Source organism: Podarcis filfolensis (assembly GCF_964270895.1).
Source record: "Podarcis filfolensis genome assembly, chromosome: 6".
Lineage (NCBI taxonomy): Eukaryota > Metazoa > Chordata > Lepidosauria > Squamata > Lacertidae > Podarcis > Podarcis filfolensis.
The window spans coordinates 25,973,859-25,993,111 of record NC_139609.1 but is presented as its reverse complement, the minus strand read 5'-3'; the positions used below and the strand labels follow the sequence as shown (position 1 = coordinate 25,993,111).

General features: G+C 41.0%; 1 protein-coding gene across 6 annotated transcripts in view; it reads left to right on the top strand.

The window, feature by feature from the left end:
- Positions 1-19,253, top strand: part of DPYD (dihydropyrimidine dehydrogenase) — a 512,239-nt gene that overhangs the window by 324,597 nt on the left and 168,389 nt on the right. For 4 of the 6 annotated variants that reach the window (XM_083620600.1, XM_083620601.1, XM_083620599.1 and 1 more), the window contains one exon: positions 14,861-15,025. The exons of the other annotated variants lie outside the window; for them this stretch is intronic. In XM_083620600.1, the coding sequence (XP_083476726.1) occupies positions 14,861-15,025 (165 nt within the window). The remainder of the gene's footprint in view (positions 1-14,860; positions 15,026-19,253) is intronic. 6 annotated transcript variants of the gene reach the window in all.

The following is a 19,253-nucleotide window of genomic DNA, read 5'->3' as shown; positions in this document are numbered from 1 at the left end:
GGCAGGGGAGGGTGGGGTATAAATAAAATTATTATTATTATTATTATTATTATTATTATTATTATTATTAATTAAGCCTGTGTTCCATTTTGTTGTCCGCTTATGTGGAAATACATCTATTTTTAAATGTATATTTTCTTTTAACTTGGCACACAGTAGATAATGGATATTTCAGCCATCAACTGATATTTACAAATCAATTACCTTCCCTCTGTATTATTTTTCAAAGTTAATGAGTTTCCAGAGAGGTTGCCCTCTTAGTCTTTTGCAGCAAAAATAAGGAGCCTGGTGGCATCTTAATACAAAGTTAGTAAATTGGCTAATGGTCCACCACAAAATTATCATTCTCTGCAAACCTAAACGTGCCATCTCAGTCAAGAAAAAATCAGTTGGCTGTGGGGGAGGAAAGGAATTTAAAATTTAATTTTCATTTTAAAAAGAATATTCAGGGTGGTCAAAAAAAAAAAAGGAGCCAAATTGTCCTGCTCTCTCCTCCCTTACTTGTTTTTTCACCTCTCCTCCACCCTCCTCTATTGTAATTTCTGCTTTTGTAGTCTCCCCCTTTCCTCCCATCTCCTGATTTCTCCTCCTAGCTGCATATGGTTCTGTGCATTTTCCCTGTTTGCAAATTTTCCCCCAACCCCATCACTGCTTTCTAATGTCACCATTCTGGATATATTCTGTGCAAGCCCAGGCATGGTTTAAAGATTGAACGTGCAGTATGTGATCACATCATTTCTCCACTGCTTCTGCTATGCTGCTGAGAGTTAAACCATGGTTTGGCTTAGCATTGTGTCCAAATGAGGGTTTGTGGTTCGTCTCTCCAAACAAACCACTGACAGTAAGTCAGAAACATACCTGGTGGATTATTGAAAAGAAATAAACCAGGCACAGGCAACCTCGGCCCTCTAGATGTTTTGGGACTACAACTCCCATGATCCCTAGCTAACAGGACCAGTGGTCAGCGATGATGGGAATTGTAGTCCCAAAACATCTGGAGGGCCGAGGTTGCCTATGCCTGAAGTAAACCATGAGTCTGGGTTCATAATAATGCCAAGACAGACCATGACTTAATTTCCAGCAATATGGCATCAGGAGAAGTAGGGGAGGAACAAAGGACATTGTTTAACTATGGTTTAATGCAACATGCAAAACAGGTCGGCATGTTTCCATATGGTTACCTCACACAAGAGGGATAAAGAGAATTTGCTACTACTTCTGACTTGTATGAGTTTGTTCTGTTAGATTAAGGCTCCTTTATGTGTGCTGAGTTGGGGAAGCCACATTTCTATTAAAGTTTGTTTTGTAACATGAAAACAACAATGAATAAAAGCCTAACATTATTTTATTCAGATACTGGGACTTCCTTTTTAATTATGACACAAGCTCTAGGGACGCCCACTGAAGGAACAAGCAAATTATCCAAGCTAAATGAACAGTTGTACCATTCCCCACAGAGTGGTGGATTTAGTTTCTCTCACAAGTATACGTGAGCAATCCTGGGATGATACTGAAATATTGATTAAGTGCTTTCTTTAGCTGCGCTTCTCCCTGACTGGGCAGAAAGAGGGTCATCTTTATGAAAGGCACAGAGGATTTGAAATTTGCATGACCATCTATTTTGCCTTTTATACCCACAATATCCTGTGTCTCATAATGACTTACTTCTGTCTTACACTCTCTGCATTGCCACATCCAGGTTGCTGGATCAGGCCAGTGGTCCATCTAGTCCAGCATCCTGTTCTCACAAAGACCACCCAGATGCCTATGGGAAACATTCAAGCAACACCTTAGCACAAAAGCACTCTCCCCTTGTGTGGTTTCCAGAAACTGGTACCAAGAAGTATCACTGCCCCTGACCATGGAGGCAGAATATAGCCATCATGGCTAGTAGCCTTATCCACTACGGACCTCTGCAATCCTCTTTTAAAACCAGCCAAGCGGCAGCTAGACTGTTGACTGGGAGCAGCCGCCGAGACCACATAACACCGATCTTGAAAGACCTACATTGGCTTCCAGTACGTTTCCGAGCACAATTCAAAGTGTTGGTGTTGACTTTTAAAGCCCTAAACGGCCTCAGTCCAGTATACCTGAAGGAGCGTCTCCACCTCCATCGTTCTGCCCGGACGCTGAGGTCCAGTGCCGAGGGCCTTCTGGCAGTTCCCTCATTGCGAGAAGCAAAGCTACAGGGAACCAGGCAGAGGGCCTTCTCGGTAGTGGCACCAGCCCTGTGGAACGCCCTCACGTCAGATGTCAAAGAGATAAACAACTACCTGACATTTAGAAGACATCTGAAGGCAGCCCTGTTCAGGGAAGTTTTTAATGTGTGACATTTTAATGTATTTTTAATCTTTGTTGGAAGCCACCCAGAGTGGCTGGGGAAGTAATTATTATTATTATTATTATTATTATTATTATTATTATTATTATTATTTGTGGGAGCAAGTTCCACAGTTTAATCATGAGCTAGACATCCTTTCTTTTATCTGTGCCGAATTTTCCAACGTTCTGCTTCATTGGATGTCCCCAAGCTCTAGTGAATCCACTTCCTCAATGGCATGCTTTTGTTTTATAATTTCTGTCCTGTCACTTCTTGCTTGCCTTTGCTCTAAACTGAAAAAGTCTCCCTTGGGAGGTTGCAGGCTCTCTTGGATGTTTTTAAGGTGGCCATCTGTCATGGATGCTTTAGCTGAGATCCCCTCATTGCAGGGGGTTCGGACTAGATCAGGGTTTCCAAAACTTGGAACACCACCTGTTTGTGGACTACAACTCCCATCACCCCTAGCTAGCTGGACCAGTGGTCAGGAATGATGGGAATTGTCGTCCAAAAATGACAGGGAAGCCAAGTTTGGGAAACCCTGGGCTTGTGGTCCCTTCCAACTCTACAATTCCATGATCCTGTTAAATACTTCAACCTTTCCTGTTGGGGGAGTTGTCTCTATCCCCTCAATCATTTTGGTTGCCTTTTTCTGAAGCTTTTCCAACTCAATCAATATCCTTTAGAGATGAGTTGACCAGAACTGTATAGAGTATCCTAATTATAGTACCACCTTGTCTTTTGCAGTAAAATATCTTGGGCCAGCCCTGCTTCTCAGGGTAGGCAAGGGAGCCTTTAAGCCTACCTGCCCACAGACTGTCTTGCCAGCGTGGTGCATACTCTAGTTATCTCCCGCTTGGACTACTGCAATGCGCTCTACGTGGGGCTACCTTTGAAGGTAACTCGGAAACTGCAACTAATCCAGAATGCGGCAGCTAGACTGGTGACTGGGAGTGGCCGCTGAGACCATATAACACCGGTCCTGAAAGATGTTTATTGGCTCCCAGTACATTTCCGAGCACAATTCAAAGTGTTGGTGCTGACCTTTAAAGCCCTAAATGGCCTCGGTCCTATATACCTGAAGGAGCGTCTCCACCCCCATCATCCAGGCTGGACACTGAAGTCCAGCACCGAGAGCCTTCTGGCGGTTCCCTCGCTGTGAGAAGTGCGGTTACAGGGAACCAGACAGAGGGCCTTCTCGGTAGTGGCGCTTGCCCTGTGGAACGCCCTCCCAGTAGATGTCAAGGCAATAAACAACTATTTTACTTTTTAAAAACAACTGAAGGTGGCCCTGTTTAGGGAAGTTTTTAATGTCTGGTGCTGTATTGTTTTTAATATTTGGTTGGAAGCCGCCCAGAGTGGCTGGGGAAACCCAACCAGATAGGTGGGGTATAAATAATATATTATTATTATTATTATTATTATTATTATTATTATTATTAATTCTGCAGTGGAGAATCTTCTATTCAAGGAGGCTCCCATCACAGCTAAGGATGACTTGAGCTTTTTAATCAAGCGGTTTCCCACTGCACAAGTTACAGACAAACACAGGAAAGTAGGTGTGAGTCACACCATGACTGGATCACCAGGAAGTCAGTTGCACACAAGAAATAAATGTGCAAAGGGAGTCGTGACTTAACAGAAACCCCATTGATTCCAATGGGAATAAAGTGCAAATGACTTCAATTTGGATCTAACCCAGTGCTCCAAAATAAACATATGTGGATTGTGGATTTCGATCACAAATTCAGTAATGTATTCTGTTAAGAACATGAAGTCTGTTCTTGCACGCTACAACTGAGTGCCTGTTCAAACTTTACCTACAATTATGTTTTACGGAGACATGAAAGTCACCCCCCGCCCCCCCCCCCCAGAATAGTTTCGTAAGACATCCCTGTGGAATTGTTCACAATAAGGCCATTGTGACTGTCTTTCTTCCAGTGCTGACATTTAGTAAGAAGTAACCACTGTTACACTCTGGAACTTACTTCAAAGCACCTAAAAAGCACTCCAGATGAGGAAAGGTCATATAAATTAACTTCTGAAAAAGACATAATGTGATCACTTTGTTTAAACCTTTACATCATCTATAATGAAGGGAAACTGACAAAGGTCACACAGTTCACTAAATACAACAATTTCATATTCCAAAGTTAACAAAAGATCTGCCTTAAGCATTTAATTCTGTCTCATTAATGTTCCTCCCCATTGTAGAGGTGCACTTTCTACATGAAAGCAGTGACAGCCACCAAGTTGGTAGTAGGTTTCCTGGATTTTGTATCTTCTTCTTCTTCATCATCTAAGGGGATACTCTAGTTCTAAGGGGATGGCTAGTTTATTTAAGGTTTCTGACTTCATTTCCCTTAGTTTTTTTATTCACTGGTGACTTCTGTGAACTTTTTTCACAGTCTCTCCTTGAACAGAAATGCGAGATCCTTAATTCTGGTTTGGTTCATCTGGATGTTTGCTATATCTGTGCCATCCTAGCTGAGTTGCAATTTAAACTGACAATTTACCTGAGAGCTTAACAGAATATATGAAACTGACTTAGACACACATGGTGGATCTGAAGAGGGCATTGAATGTGCTCATATTGGCTTGGGTCCAATAAATACCTAGTGTGAGCAGAAAAGTACTTACTGTACGCTGGCTCAAGGGAGCCCCACTTATTTATCTCAGTTTTCCTGTACTTCTACAGCTCCCCCCTCCCCATTCCCTAAGGTCCCTTGACCCTCAGGAGTGACCTTCAATGGGTGCAGGCAGGAGGAGCTTGGAAAACCCGATTGAGAGAGTGGAGTTCTGCTGTCTCTGGATATGACCCAATATGCCAAAGTATATACCGGTAGTCTCTGTGGCAACTGGAATCTGTGGCCAGGATCCAAGGAAACACGAAATTTGTTCCTTGCGCCAATACACCTTTTTGTTGTTGTTGTTGGCATCCGTTTGTCTCAAGAGACAATGGAGCACACCTTCAGAGACAAAGTCAAACTGCTGCATTAGCAGCATCCAAGTGACCTCCCCAGGGCACAAGCAAGCCTGGGCAGTGTGTATTGAGGTCCTGGGCTACTCAGGTGACAAGACCCCCCCCCCTCGGCCTCACTGATGTGGTCCAGAGTGCCTTTGGACTCAAATAAATTCAGGCGTGCAGCCAGATATTGTAATCTGGAGAAGAATGAGGTTTTATGCTTAAATAGCTTGTCCGCAAACAGATAGGATTGAGCTGGTCAATGCAATAAATGGTCTCTCTCTCTCTCTCTCTCTCTCTCTCTCTCTGTGTGTGTGTGTGTGTGTGTAAGAGAGAGTGAGAGAAAAAGATTGATTCTTTACAGAAGTCAATACTGTCATTTTGACACGTTTGTTTTGCATGTGTGTCCTGGCTCACTTTTGCTCTTGCATGTTTGATTTTAAGTATGCAGAAGGTTTACAGGAACCATACACTCTGTGATACAAAGTGCATTTTGAATGTAGTTGGCCATTAGAGACATTAAATCTGCAGTAAGATAAATGATGAAGAAAGGTTATATATCTATATATGGATTTTTAGGGTTGTAGCATTTCTTTGTTGGCTAACTTGTTGGGTTACAATTTATCTGAATTCTTTAGGGCAATAGTTTCCACTTCTACTCCATTTGCAACTGTTGACAAATAGGGTCATGTGACTCTGAAAACAAAATCAGGTACCACATAGCAGACAAAGTGATGTGATTGATTTGACACATGATGCCGTGATGTCACTGAACAACCACAAACAAAATCCTTTGGAGCCCCGTAAATCAGACACCATGTCATAGTGAGTAAATAAGAGAGAGAGAAAGAAATTTCAAATGCAGTGGTACCAAAAATTGTCTCAAACTGGGAAAGGAGCCTGAAGCAACAATTAAGGAGGGGGAAATGTGAGCATTAACAGTGCAGCCCTCTAACTTGTGCCAATAAATATATTTTGTGTTTCAATTTATTCCGTTCCATTTTCCACAATCCATTTGGAAAAGTAACAATATTTAAGGAGGCCCTCAAGAGTAGATTGCAATTGAGGAAATGTATAATGTGAGAAAGATGTAATAAAATTGGTTCTTTGTAAAATTATCCATGTTGAAGACCTTCATTTGTCTACAGACATTTGTAATGCAAAGCAGCTGTTTTCCCCGTACCTGAACCAGTGCAAAATAAGTTTAAGATGATTTAGTCTAATTCATTTATATTAGAGTGCAGTGAATTCTTACCTTATTTGTCAACAGTGTGTGTATGTGTGTGTGTGTGATTCACCAAAAGCATATGTATGATTTATTTATTTACTTTGTAAAAACATTTTCACTTGTATATAATTGTGGAAAACGGGGCCTAAAAAGCGATGTGCTTCCAGGCTAGCATTTGTCCTAGTCTCTTTTGCTTCTGGGAGTCCAAACACCGCAAAGCTCCTTTCCAGGCAAGATGTGATGAGTTTTGCTGAAGACTTGGTAGGCTCTGAATCGCTTCAATTAACCTGTGTGGATGGTTGTTGGGGGGGACTTCCAGATGACCTGTTTATTGAATGTTCATCCCAATTAGACAATGTTGGCTATTCTGATTTGTTTGTAGGCAGGTTAGATGTTGCTGCATCAAAGCGAATGTCATCCCACACTTTCCAGGACTTTCCCCCCTCACTTTCCCTATCACAAAAAGTCCATGTTTTGGGGGAGGTGGGTTTGTTGCGGCAGAGCATTCAACCAATTATATTTGTGGCATTTGAATTCTCCAGTACAGTGGTACTTCGGGTTACATACGCTTCAGGTTACATACGCTTCAGGTTACAGACTCTGCTAACCCAGAAATAGTGCTTCAGGTTAAGAACTTTGCTTCAGGATGAGAACAGAAATTGTGCTCCAGTGGCGTGGCAGCAGCAGGAGGCCCCATTAGCTAAAGTGGTGCTTCAGGTTAAGAACTGTTTCAGGTCAAGTACAGACCTCTGGAATGAATTAAGTACTTAACCTGAGGTACCACTGTATATGGTTGAATCCCACTTGAAAATAATAATAATAATACAGTAATGCATCAAACATTAAAAGCTTCCCTAAACAGGGCTGCCTTCAGATGTCTTCTAAAAGTCTGGTAGTTGTTTATCTCTTTGACATCTGGTGGAAGGGCGTTCCACAGGGCGGGTGCTACTACCGAGAAGGCCCTCTGCCTGGTTCCCTGTAACTTGGCTTCTCGCAGTGAGGGAAACGCCAGAAGGCCCTCGGCGCTGGACCTCAGTGTCCGGGTAGAATGATGGGGGTGGAGACGCTCTGGCATCTGAAAGTCCCCAGTGTTTCAACCTGCAGTTGAAGGTGTTGCTGCCATCTCCTGCTCCTCTGATTAGGCTCCTCTCCAGCTCCCTGGATTAGTGTGGCTGTGATGGCAGCTTCCTCACCAGAGGAAGAACTTGCATAGGAGTCTGATGCATAGGCCATGTTTCTCTGGCTGAAGTGGGGAATAGTTGAGGTTTGAAAGTGGGGTGTGGGTGGCTGGGTTTTACAGCAGGTTGGCATGTATGGTAATTCCTCGATAATTCATTGAACTGCAGTGGGGGAGCATTGAATGGAATGCAGGGCACCCATGGAATGCGGCCTAGGACCTACGTACCTATGGGACCTCCTCTCCTGGTATGCCCCGCGGAGGACCACAAGGACCACAAATGACAACATTTTGGAGGTCCCAGGTCGCAAGGTGGTTAGATTGGTCTCAACTAGGGCCAGAGCCTTTTCAGTACTTGCCCCGACTTGGTGGAACGCTCTGTCACAAGAGACTAGGGCCCTGCGGTACTTGACATCTTTCCGCAGGGCCTGCAAGACAGAGCTGTTCCGCCTGGCCTTTGGTTTGGACTCAGTCTGAGCCTTATGTTTTCCTCCCCTTATGGTTTTGATCTATGGGCTACTTTTAAAATGAGGCTGCATTTTAAATTGCATTTTAACCTGTGTTTTAAATTGCTGGTTTTTCTCCTATTATGTTTTTACTGTAATTTTACTGGTGTTAGCTGCCCTGAGCCTGGCTCTGGCCAGGGAGGGCAGGGTATAAATAAATTGTTGTTGTTGTTGTTGTTGTTATTTATTTCACCTGTGGAAATCCTAATTTGTTTTTCGCAATTGCCATCAACCCAGTTTCCTATATCCTTCAATATTTCTCTGCTGAAAATAGGGACATCCTATTCTAAAATATTTTTAATTATTTATACCCCACCCATCTGATTGAAGTTGCCCCAGCCACTCTGGACAGCTTCCAACGTATATAAAAACATAATAAAAATGTGAACATTTAAAAACCTCCCTATGCAGGGCTGCCTTCAGATGTCTTCTAAAGGTCGTAAAGTTACTTATCTCCTTGTCTCGGGGGTTGCGTAACTCCATGTCCTCCAACATTTCTCGAATGAAAATAGGGACGTCATAAGGAAAAGCAGGATATTCTGGGATCAAATCAGAAACCAGGATGGCTTGTGTAAATCTGGGACTATCCCTGGAAAATAGGACACTGGATGGTCTGGTTTCCTCCCATGTCAATATTACTTACACCTTACCTTATATGTTCAAGGTGGTTTATAGCCATCTGACAAAAAACGCAGTTCAATAAGACTATGAAGAACTTGTCTGGAGCATCCCAATAGTTAAAATGCACATTCATAATGTGGCAATTTATATATTTTAAAGAATAAATCTGTTTTTTTTTAAAAAAAATCATCCAAACATTCAGTTCATCAAAATTGCATTAGGGGGCTGCCAAATAGGAGGTAGGAGGAGGCATGGAAATGGGTTGGGTTTTGTACAAGAAGGGGTGGGGGAAAGCTGGGAGTAGGAAGGAGAAATAGGGAGTGGAGGTGAAATGGGGTACAATAGGGGCTGCAGGGTAATAGAAGGCAGATTCATATTTCAGTGTACAGTGGTACCTCGGGTTAAGTACTAAATTCGTTCCGGAGGTCTGTTCTTAGCCTGAAACTGTTAGCTAATGGGGCCTCCCGCTGCTGCCGCGCCACCGGAGCACGATTTCTGTTCTCATCCTGAAGCATAGTTCTTAACCCGAGGTACTATTTCTGGGTTAGCGGAGTCTGTAACCTGAAGCGTATGTAACCTGAGGTACCACTGTAAAGTGTAGAGGAGGCTTAGTAGCTGCAGTGTTTGGGACAAGGAGGTCACAATGGGAGTGGTCTGTTTGCAAGAGGAGTTGCAGAAAAGGAGGGAGTGTTGAATATATGCTTTATGGTAATTTATGGACCGAATAGGTATCTAAAGCCATTTGCATGACCAGTCCATGCAGAAAGTAGGCACCCTATATATAGAAATCAGCAAACCAGTGATATTTTAGGGAGCAGGCTAGCAGGCGTGGCCCGTTACTTACATCATAGGAGCCTACACAACACAAAACACTGTTGCTGTATGTAGGTTTTATTTTATTTATTTTTTATCTTACATTTTGGAAATGTACATCCAGGTGTTTTTTCCTTTAAATTTTTTGGAGGCCTTCAAGAGAGTGTGGCTCTAAGCTATAGCTTGTTTAGCACTGGGGAGGAGGAAGCATGGACATGCGGTTGAATGGGAAAACAGGCGCACACCAGGGTTGCAAAATAAATGGGATAAGTGGCTTCAGAAATGGGGTTGGGAAGGTGAAAGGGGGGCTTAGCAGTTGCATGAGGTGGGATGGGGAATTTTTAGTTCGCATGAGTGGAGCAGTAGCAGCACTGCAGTTTGTTACGGTTGTTAAGATTTACTGAGAGACCCCTGTTCCCCTCACAGAGCTGGAGTTCTTCGGGAAGAAAGATGGATCATTAAACCGCTGTGAGAACTGTGGCTCTGTGAGGGGAACAGGGGTCTCCTGGCAACTCTCAGCAGCCATAGCAAACTGCAGTTCCCAGGCTTCTCTGGGGGAATCCATGGCTGTTTAAAGCATTATGGCAAATGGTGGAACCTCACACTTATTTTGTGTAAGCGCAACGCATTGTCCTGAGTGTGAATTGGCTATGTGATAGCTTTACATAGCCAATCTATCCTTCCCTTGGGGATGGAACTGTACGAGGTGATCCATAGGTTTATTCCCATCACTGTGATCTTAAAATATCTATACAGTATATAAAACTACACAAGCTTCATTGCTCATAGCCCAAGGAGATCACAATCCACAATTAAAATAAGAGAGAAAACAGATCCTCAGTTACAAGAAAGAAAAGACAAAAACCGATCAACAAAATTTATGGCGGTTTACAAGGAGGAATGCTGCAACATTATCAACCCTACAGGTTAGAAACAAATTAAAGAGGATCAAAAGCCGTATAAATTTCAGAGATTATACCTAAATATTTAAGGGTTGGGTTTGTTTGGTTTTTTGAAAAGAAGTTGTCTGTGATATTTAATGTCAAACAAAATGATCAGAAGCACAGGAGAATCCCACCGCCCACTTGATTTTGATGAAATAACAAGACACTTTGTGAGTATAACTGCTGAAAGAAACTAAGGGAAAGGGAAAGGTAGCGTAGGTAGATCATTAATGAAAATTAATAAAGCTGACAACAGGACTGCATTTCTTTGTGTATCATAATGCCCACATCTTCAGAGGCTGCTGGAAAATTAACTGAAAACTTTATTGACATGCAGTGCCTTGGGATGTAAGGAGAATATACGACAGGAAAAGTTCTAACTGCTATTATCCTTTCCCCAGTTACCACTGAAATGTCAGCAGTGCTGATTAACCACTGCACATTAATTGGCATGCTTTCTCTATATGTGAATGTACATATTTGTACATTCACACCATTTCTCGCCATTTATTTTATAATAAATAGTCCAAACAGAAAAACAAATAGAAATCACTAGACATTTACATACAATATGAAGCAAGTCCCTTTATCCTCTGCAACGGTAGCATTTGGCAGATTCAGGAATAAATAATCATTTGTGGTGAGGGTATGCCTTATCAAACATATGCAGATCAGCACTAATTAATGCTAATTAAGGTTTCCTGTCTATCTAGTTGGAAAAACGTCCAAATGTTATGAAATCAGTTAGTATGCCTATTACCCTAATTGTTTTATATGGGATGGATCTTAATTAAAATATGTAAATTGACCTTAATTGCTATATACTAATGGGGGTTCATGTTATCTCTCCAGAAGTGACAAGATGGTGAGTAGGGGTACTTAACCAAATAATTCTATGAAATCCTTAACTAAATGGCCTTTACCCAAAAAAATCATTTTTTATTATAAATTGCCAAAAGAACTTTACATACAACATTTTTTTCTGATTTAAGTGTCTTAAAAACACATACACACACACATATCTAGGTAGGGAGAAAAAAAATGAAAAAGAAGCTTAATTTTGCTTTCCTCCACAGGATGAAGATTTCTTTATAACTTTATGGTTTTGATCTGAAGTGGTTTGATTATAGCATATTATAATATTGGACTCTTAATATTGTCCATATCATTCACTCTGAGTGCCTAGTGGTTGCTGAGCTCTCTGGCTAGGGTTAGACTCGCTGAAATAAAGTAATGTTTGTTGGACTTCCGGGTTAGCGCCTCCGGCAATGGCGGAGCTCCTCCAATCGGGGGGAACTTGCTCCATGGAAAGCAGGGTCTGACCGCCACGGCGAAGGCGGAGACCCATTGAAATCACAAGCGGGAGAAGCTTGTGCACCTGGGATTCGGCTGGCACCTTTTGCGCCTCCCCTACTCGCGGGGAAACCCTGTTTTGGGGATCCGGAGCGACGTGGGGTGAGTGGCGCGGTGCTGCGAATTGACTGCCTCTTTCATGGAGTGAAGCCACATTGCTGTTGCCGGAGAGCGCTGACTTTTTCCTGTGGACAATTGGACTTTAAACAACTACCTGTGAGTAGAACGGAAAATTGGATCCTTAAATACCTTAATTTGGCACCGAAACGGGAAGGTCTTAAACAGGAAGTCCGCCTTCCTCTTTTGTAAATAGATTGAAGCAAAGACGTTACAAGCTAAAGTCTTGGAAAGCCTTTGGCAAAGGATTAAATTTCCATCGGTTAAAATTACAAAACCCCCCTTGGAAGCAGGAGAAGAGGGGGAAAATTTTGGACCTAGCGAGCCTGCAGGAGAGAGTGAAAAATTAAATTACCACTGCTCTGAACCTAGAAAAGGGCTGCCAGAAAGAGTGATGTTTTGGGAGAGTTCATTGACTGTGAACAGAAAGTATTTGACAGTTAGCTAAATAAGAGAAAGATACTGTTTCCATTGTCCTCTTCTGCGTTTAAAAAGGAGGAAAAGTAACTGAAAATTGAAACTATCTTTTATGGCTTGAGTTGTGTTTGAAAGGATTGATACAAGTGGAGACTGTTTCCCTCTAGAGGGAGCTTTTGAAACTGTTACAGGAGTGTAACTGGGGAATCTCCAGCTGCAAGATAAGAAATTGTGAGAACCAGAGATTGACCTTGGACTAAAAATGTTGACAGGAGAAGCCATAGTGACTGTATTATGCAAGATAAGCTATTCGCTGGAACAGCTTCATAAGAAGACGGATGACATGGCTTTTAAAATTGAGAACTTGGGACAAAAAGTGACTAATATGAGACAAAAAGTGAGCACCAACACAGAAATAATTCAGGACTTGGTACAGGAATCCACTTTGGCAGGAAAAATTGTGGAGAAGGAGAAAGCTGTTGTTGTTGAACCTAAAGTAATACAAGCGGGATCCTCAGTCTTACAGAAGAAAATTGAGGACTACAAGTTGAGGCCTTTTATGATCGAATCTAGAAAAAGTCAGATTCTGAGGATCGGATCCCGGCCTGGACTGAAGAAGGAAAGTTGGAAAGATCCCTCTATGCAGGGATTAACTGACTTCTGGGACACGGACTTGGGTCTGGAGGAGATTGAAGTTCTGGGGGCCTTTGAATTTGGAGGAATCTTGAAACATGTCCTGAAACACTGTATGGATCTTAGCTTCAACTATGGAAATTTGGCTGACCTGTCCAGAAGGAATAAAAGTATTGTTAGGTTGGAGTCTTCCCGAGATCTGCTCTTTAGCATTAAAGAATATGAAGAAGACCTGCAGAAGGGACCTGGAAAAGAGTTAAGAGCCTCGGACATAAGATCTCCAGGTTGATGGACTATATGGAATTGACGGAAAGGACTGGCAGAATTTGAAACCAGGGAGAGGAGATGGTGGAAGAAGACTGGAAAATTTAAAGTTTATGTATAGAAATACTGTAAAATTAATGAGTGATAGAAAAATGGTGGAATGAAATTTTATGGCCTTAGCAGAAATGTTATAAGGAGTTAAGCATATATAAGTATTTTAGTCTTAATGGAAAATAAGGTTAAAAATATGTTGAGATATTTATAATATGATAGAAAATAGAGAAAGATGGAAAGGATTTGCTGAAACAATTAATAGAAGTGGAATACAAAAAGGGAGGTGAGAGGAGGTCAAGGGAACAAGGGAAAGAAAGATAGAGTATGGAAAAGGTGTGATGTATGTTTTTAAATTGCTTTTGTTTTGTTTTATTTAGGGTTAGCGTTAGGGTTAGGATTTTGTTTAGTTTAGTTTAATGTGTTTAGGTTGTGTTTTGTATTGTTTATATATTGTATTGTATTGTTTTTTTTCCGCTTTTGTTTTTTTTTCTCCTGTCTTCTTTTCTTTTCTTTTCCTTTTTTGTAATCTTTAAAAGTAATAAATATTATTTAAAAATAAATAAATAAAAGAATGTTTGTTTACTGAAATGAAAATGCTCAAGTTTGGCTGGAGGTTCATTCATTTACGCTCTCTCTCTCTCTCTCAGTTCTATATAAGGTATTTCACTTCTCATTGTGTTAACACATTGGTGTGGTCCCAGGCACACATCTAGCTTTGCAACTTTTGGGAATGTATGGCCAATAGACAGCATTGTCTGTGTCCCCATCTTCAGACACTCAAAGGATAGGTGGGAATTGCCTCTCCCTGTGTATTATTATTATTACTAAATTTAATAAATCTCTGCACAACAATAACAACAACAACAACAGAGCATTGAGCTGATAGCATCATTTCACATATTATTAAAACATTAACGGTCAATGTAGGCTTTCCACAAACACGTTTGTGAAATTGATGGGAGAAATTTGCTATCTACTTCCCCATGAAAAGAAAGGGGACCAGGTTGTTACATCAAAAGTCTTTACAATACCTATTGAAACCCCTCTAAGCTAAGCTCTGAAATAGCCACATCCCAGATATGGTTGAAACCAGCCTCAAAGTGGCAGCTCAGTCTGTCTGTGTCTTTAACACCATCCATGGCCTCCTAGGCCAACTGCTTTCTGTATCACTCCTTTTACCCAGATTCCATTCCTCCCCTGCCCCTTCTCTGCTGTCATCCTTGTCTGTGTCAGATTCCTCTTATACATTGCACAGCACCCGGCAAAACAGTAATGCCATAGCTGCATTTTCACTGTAAGATTAGCAGGCATCTTTTCAGATATATGTGGCAGACTATCCCCTATCAGGACATTTCTACATTTTCTCCAGAACCATTTTTTTTCTGCACTACTGTGTTTGGCATCTTCTTGTTGTTTAACTTATTTTTTTTCCCTTCTCATTGTGTTAATAGGACATTGTAACAAACGTTTCTCCGAGAATAATACGTGGCGTTACCTCAGGCCCCATCTATGGTCCAGGCCAAGGCTCTTTCCTGAACATTGAGCTCATCAGTGAGAAAACGGCGGCCTACTGGTGTAAAAGTGTCTCTGAGCTGAAGATGGACTTCCCTGACAAAGTAAGTTGAGCTTTGATGCAAAGGAAGTTCCCATAGGGGCTGGAGAAGAGGAGTGGAGGTCTAGTCCGAGAGACAGGTGCTCATGGTGTATATAGTCATCCTGTTTTCACTTCTGGTAAACAGGTTCTGCAGGGTTTTGTGGTTCAGGAACCTGCAAAACTTGTTTAACTAGAGGCTAAAATAGGACAAAAGAAATGTGTTTATGCCATGGACTGCTTGCTTAAAAAAACTATTTTCTTCTCTAGTTCTGTGTGCAAATGCATTGTTTGTACAACAGCAAACAGTAATGCATGTAATGTAGTTGAATGTAGCCATGCATTCAGTTACAAACTATCCTTATTGTAACGGTAAATTTATCTCTAAATGAGGATAGATTTTTGCAGCCTGAGTAGAAATCTCTTGGTGCTTATAATAAAATGCTCTGTGTAATTAGGGCTTTTAGGAAGTTTTTTGTTCATATCCCTGAAAAAGCATATAATACTCGATAGGGTGTGCATTGTTTTTATTATTTATTTATTTATTTATTTATTTACTTAGACAATACTCAGAAAGGTTTTTTTTTTTCCTCCTTTCCTAAATGAACTTAATGAGCAAGTGAATGGCATCCTCTGCTCAAATGAGAGAAAAAGCAGAGATGAGTGTACAAAAGAATATCAACTAGTAATTACAGTAAAGTAAATTATTGTGTTATGGTAAATATTAAAAACAGAAGGAAATTTGATATATAATTGCCTTTGCATTGTAATAGAGGCAGTTTAAACAGTAGGTTCAAAAATCATCATGCTAAGAATTAAGCCTTTGTCACTATCAAAGCAGTTGACAGTGCTTTGAATTGATGTTTGGTACAAAAGGAATTGTATTCAGATTATCCAAAATTTAGCTACATTAACTCTTATGATTCACATGGCTCTGATGGGAGTTGAGCTGAACAATATAATTTGCAAGGGGCTGTTGCTAATTTTCAGATGGGATTCAGTTACACAGCAGCAAATGCAGGTTGCACAATTAAAGTGGACTTGGTACAACAAGCTCACACCTTTAAAAAGCCATTTTAGTGGATAAGGAAAGTGATAGGAAATGCATTGGGAAGTGTGAGGTAACAGCTGTTTGATGTGATTTCAGAGAACCTCTCCACTAGGGAATGGATGCATCTGTCAATTTCGGTTTCTTTCAGTTTCTGATTCCAATTTTAAATTCAGTCCTCCACATTTCAGCCACAATTAACATTTAGGGAGAAAAAAACCTCACGAAAATTTGTCAGAATCTTAGTGAGAACGAGAGAAAGAGTAAGTCAGGATGCTCACTGTGGTGACTGTCTGGAGTCTAGTTGCTTTTATCTTCTCCTAAGATACTCAAGAATGATATTATTTGGTTCTTCAGAGCATGCAGCATAGGAACTATGGCCTTGCATTGACCATGTACTGTGGTACCTCGGGTTACAGATGCTTCAGGTTACAGACTCCGATAACCCAGAAATAGTACCTCAGGTTAAGAACTTTGCTTCAGGATGAGAACAGGATGAGTATGGCGGCGGCACGGCAGCAGTGGGAGGCCCCATTAGCTAAAGTGGTACCTCGGGTTAAGAACAGTTTCAGGTTAAGAATGGGCCATCGGAACAAATTAAGTTCTTAACCCGAGGTACCACTGTATTCCATACATAGAGAGACATCACAACTGAACAGGAGGCAGCTGAAAATCTCAAGGCCTAGTTAAAAATAATAATAATTTATTTATACCATGCTGATCTGGCTGGGTTTCCGAACATAACAACAACAACAACAAATAATGCAACAAAACATCATACATTAAAAACTTGCCTGAACCTGGCTGCCTTCTGATGCCCTTTAAAAGTCAGATAGTTGTTTATTTCCTTGACATCTGACGTGAGGGCATTCCACAGGGAAGGCTCCACTACCAAGAAGGCCCTCTGCTTGCTTCCCTGTAACCTCACTTCTCTCAGTGAGGCAACCGCCAGAAGGCCCTCAGAGCTGGATCTCAGTGTTGGAGCTGAACAATGGAGGTGGAGACGCTCCTTCAGGTATACTGGGCTGAGGCATATAGTTAAGCATGAGCAGAGTTTGCTCACCACCAGGGCAGCCATTGAACAAAGCACAACACTTTCGACTTTCAGGTGAAATCATCAGCTAGAGCAAGGGTGGTGAGTGGATGCAGTACTTCCTTCCTCTGGTGTAGTTCTGTCACCTTCAGTAGGATTGCACAAATGTAAGCAGTCAGTGAATTGGCTCATAATGTCAGTCAATCAATTTTGATGTGCCGGTGTCTGCCAGACCGTCATTGTAATGAATGGAGCACAAGAAAGGGCTTTAGAAGATTGACTATTAATAAAGACATCCACAATGCATACAGCTTTAAAAAAATATCATTGAAAGTGAGTGACAAGTTTCCCTGAGTGTACATAAGCACTTAGTGACCCTTATTCAGTATTTGACAGTGCATGTCGTGGCATTTTAATGGAACATTTGATAAATTAAGCTGTCCTGGAAACAGGGATTTCCTTAGCCAAACAGAACTCTTGAGTAAAGTATATTAGTGATGTTTGACTGACAATTAAATCCTTTCACCATTGGTTCAGGAAATATATTTATTGTCAGTAAATAATGACTTGCTAAGCAAACTAAAAAACATACCACAAGTGCTAAACATTATTAAAAATAAATAAATAGACAGGATAAAGACTGGTACAGGATTGTAGACTTAGGTCACACATAATTTGAGCTGTGGGTTGCCATTTTGACTACTTCTATACCATCCTAAGGTGTACATGAAGGGAGTCTTAGTCTAGCAATACATGTCTGTCTATAATAGCCACCAAGTGGATTTACTTATTTGTATATATCACCGATCTAAAGGCAAAAAGACTGTGGTGAACAATGTAAAATCAACAGTAACATATTCATTTTTCAAAAATAATTTTATTATGAATAGTACAATGAGCTAAAAGCAAAAAGAGGGGGGAACGAGAAAGAATACATAAAACATTTTAAAAGGTTGACGAAAAAACAATAATACGACAGTAAATTATAATTAAGATTGCAGAACTACATAACATGTATGTAAATGGATAAACTTACTGTTTCCCTCAAATGTCCATTGATTCATGGGTCACGATGGCTTCAGTAAATATGTTCCAAATATCATTAAATTTGCCCATACATAATCTTCGTCTGAAAGCGATCCATTAATGGGTTGCAAGGGCTGTTGTGTCGTCTATCCATTGATTGAAAGAGGCCATATTTTTGTCCTTCCAATGTATCTAATGGTACAGTAACATTACATTCATAAAACAAATGCAAAATGTGTTAATCTGATGTACTGATTTGAGATGGATGCATCAAGACGGTTGGCTTACCCCTCAGAGAAAGCCTGGGTGAAAAGGGGACCTTTAAGTAGGCACCTAAATGCCAATACTGTAGTCCGAAGGGCAGATGTCACCACACTAAAAGGCTCTGGCATTAGTGGCCATAAGACAAACTTTGGGAACCTATGGCACCACTAAGAAAGTCTCTTGCGAGGACTGAAGTGGCAGGAGGCGATCTGGTCCCAAGTCGCTCAGGGCTCTATAAACCAAAAGCAAGACCTTAGGCTTGAGTGGTAGCGTATTGGTAGCTGGCATAGCTCTTTCAGCACACAGATATATAGAGCACATTCTGCACTGGCTGTAGCTTCTGGACCACTGTTAAGGGTTGCCCCACACAAAGCACATTGCAACAATCCAATTAATACACTGATGAGTGGGGGCGGGGTGGGTTTGGCATGGTAATTGTAACTATCCTATTGACAACCTAGACCTACAGGCTAAGTTTAATATCACCTTTCTCCAGTGAGCTCTGTGAGAGAATTAGGAACTACTGGAATTACTAAAAATTTGCCTAATTACAGTTCCTACAATTCACTGTTGTGACTTTCCCCGGAGAAAGTGGTATAATGTAGATAATGTAGATGCATCTTGTCATGTAAATATTCCTTTTCAGGAACCTGTGTGTGTATATATGTATTGTGTGTGTGTGTGTGTGTGTGTGAGAGAGAGAGAGAGAGAGAGAGAGAGAGAGAGAGAGCACATATATGTAATTACAGTGCTACTATGAAAAATATATATTTATGGTGTCTGTCAAAAACCTTTTTGTCTTCCAAACTCTTTATAACTGGGACTGATATCTAAAATCAACACTTTATTGAGCTATATTTTCATAGCCAAACTATAATATCC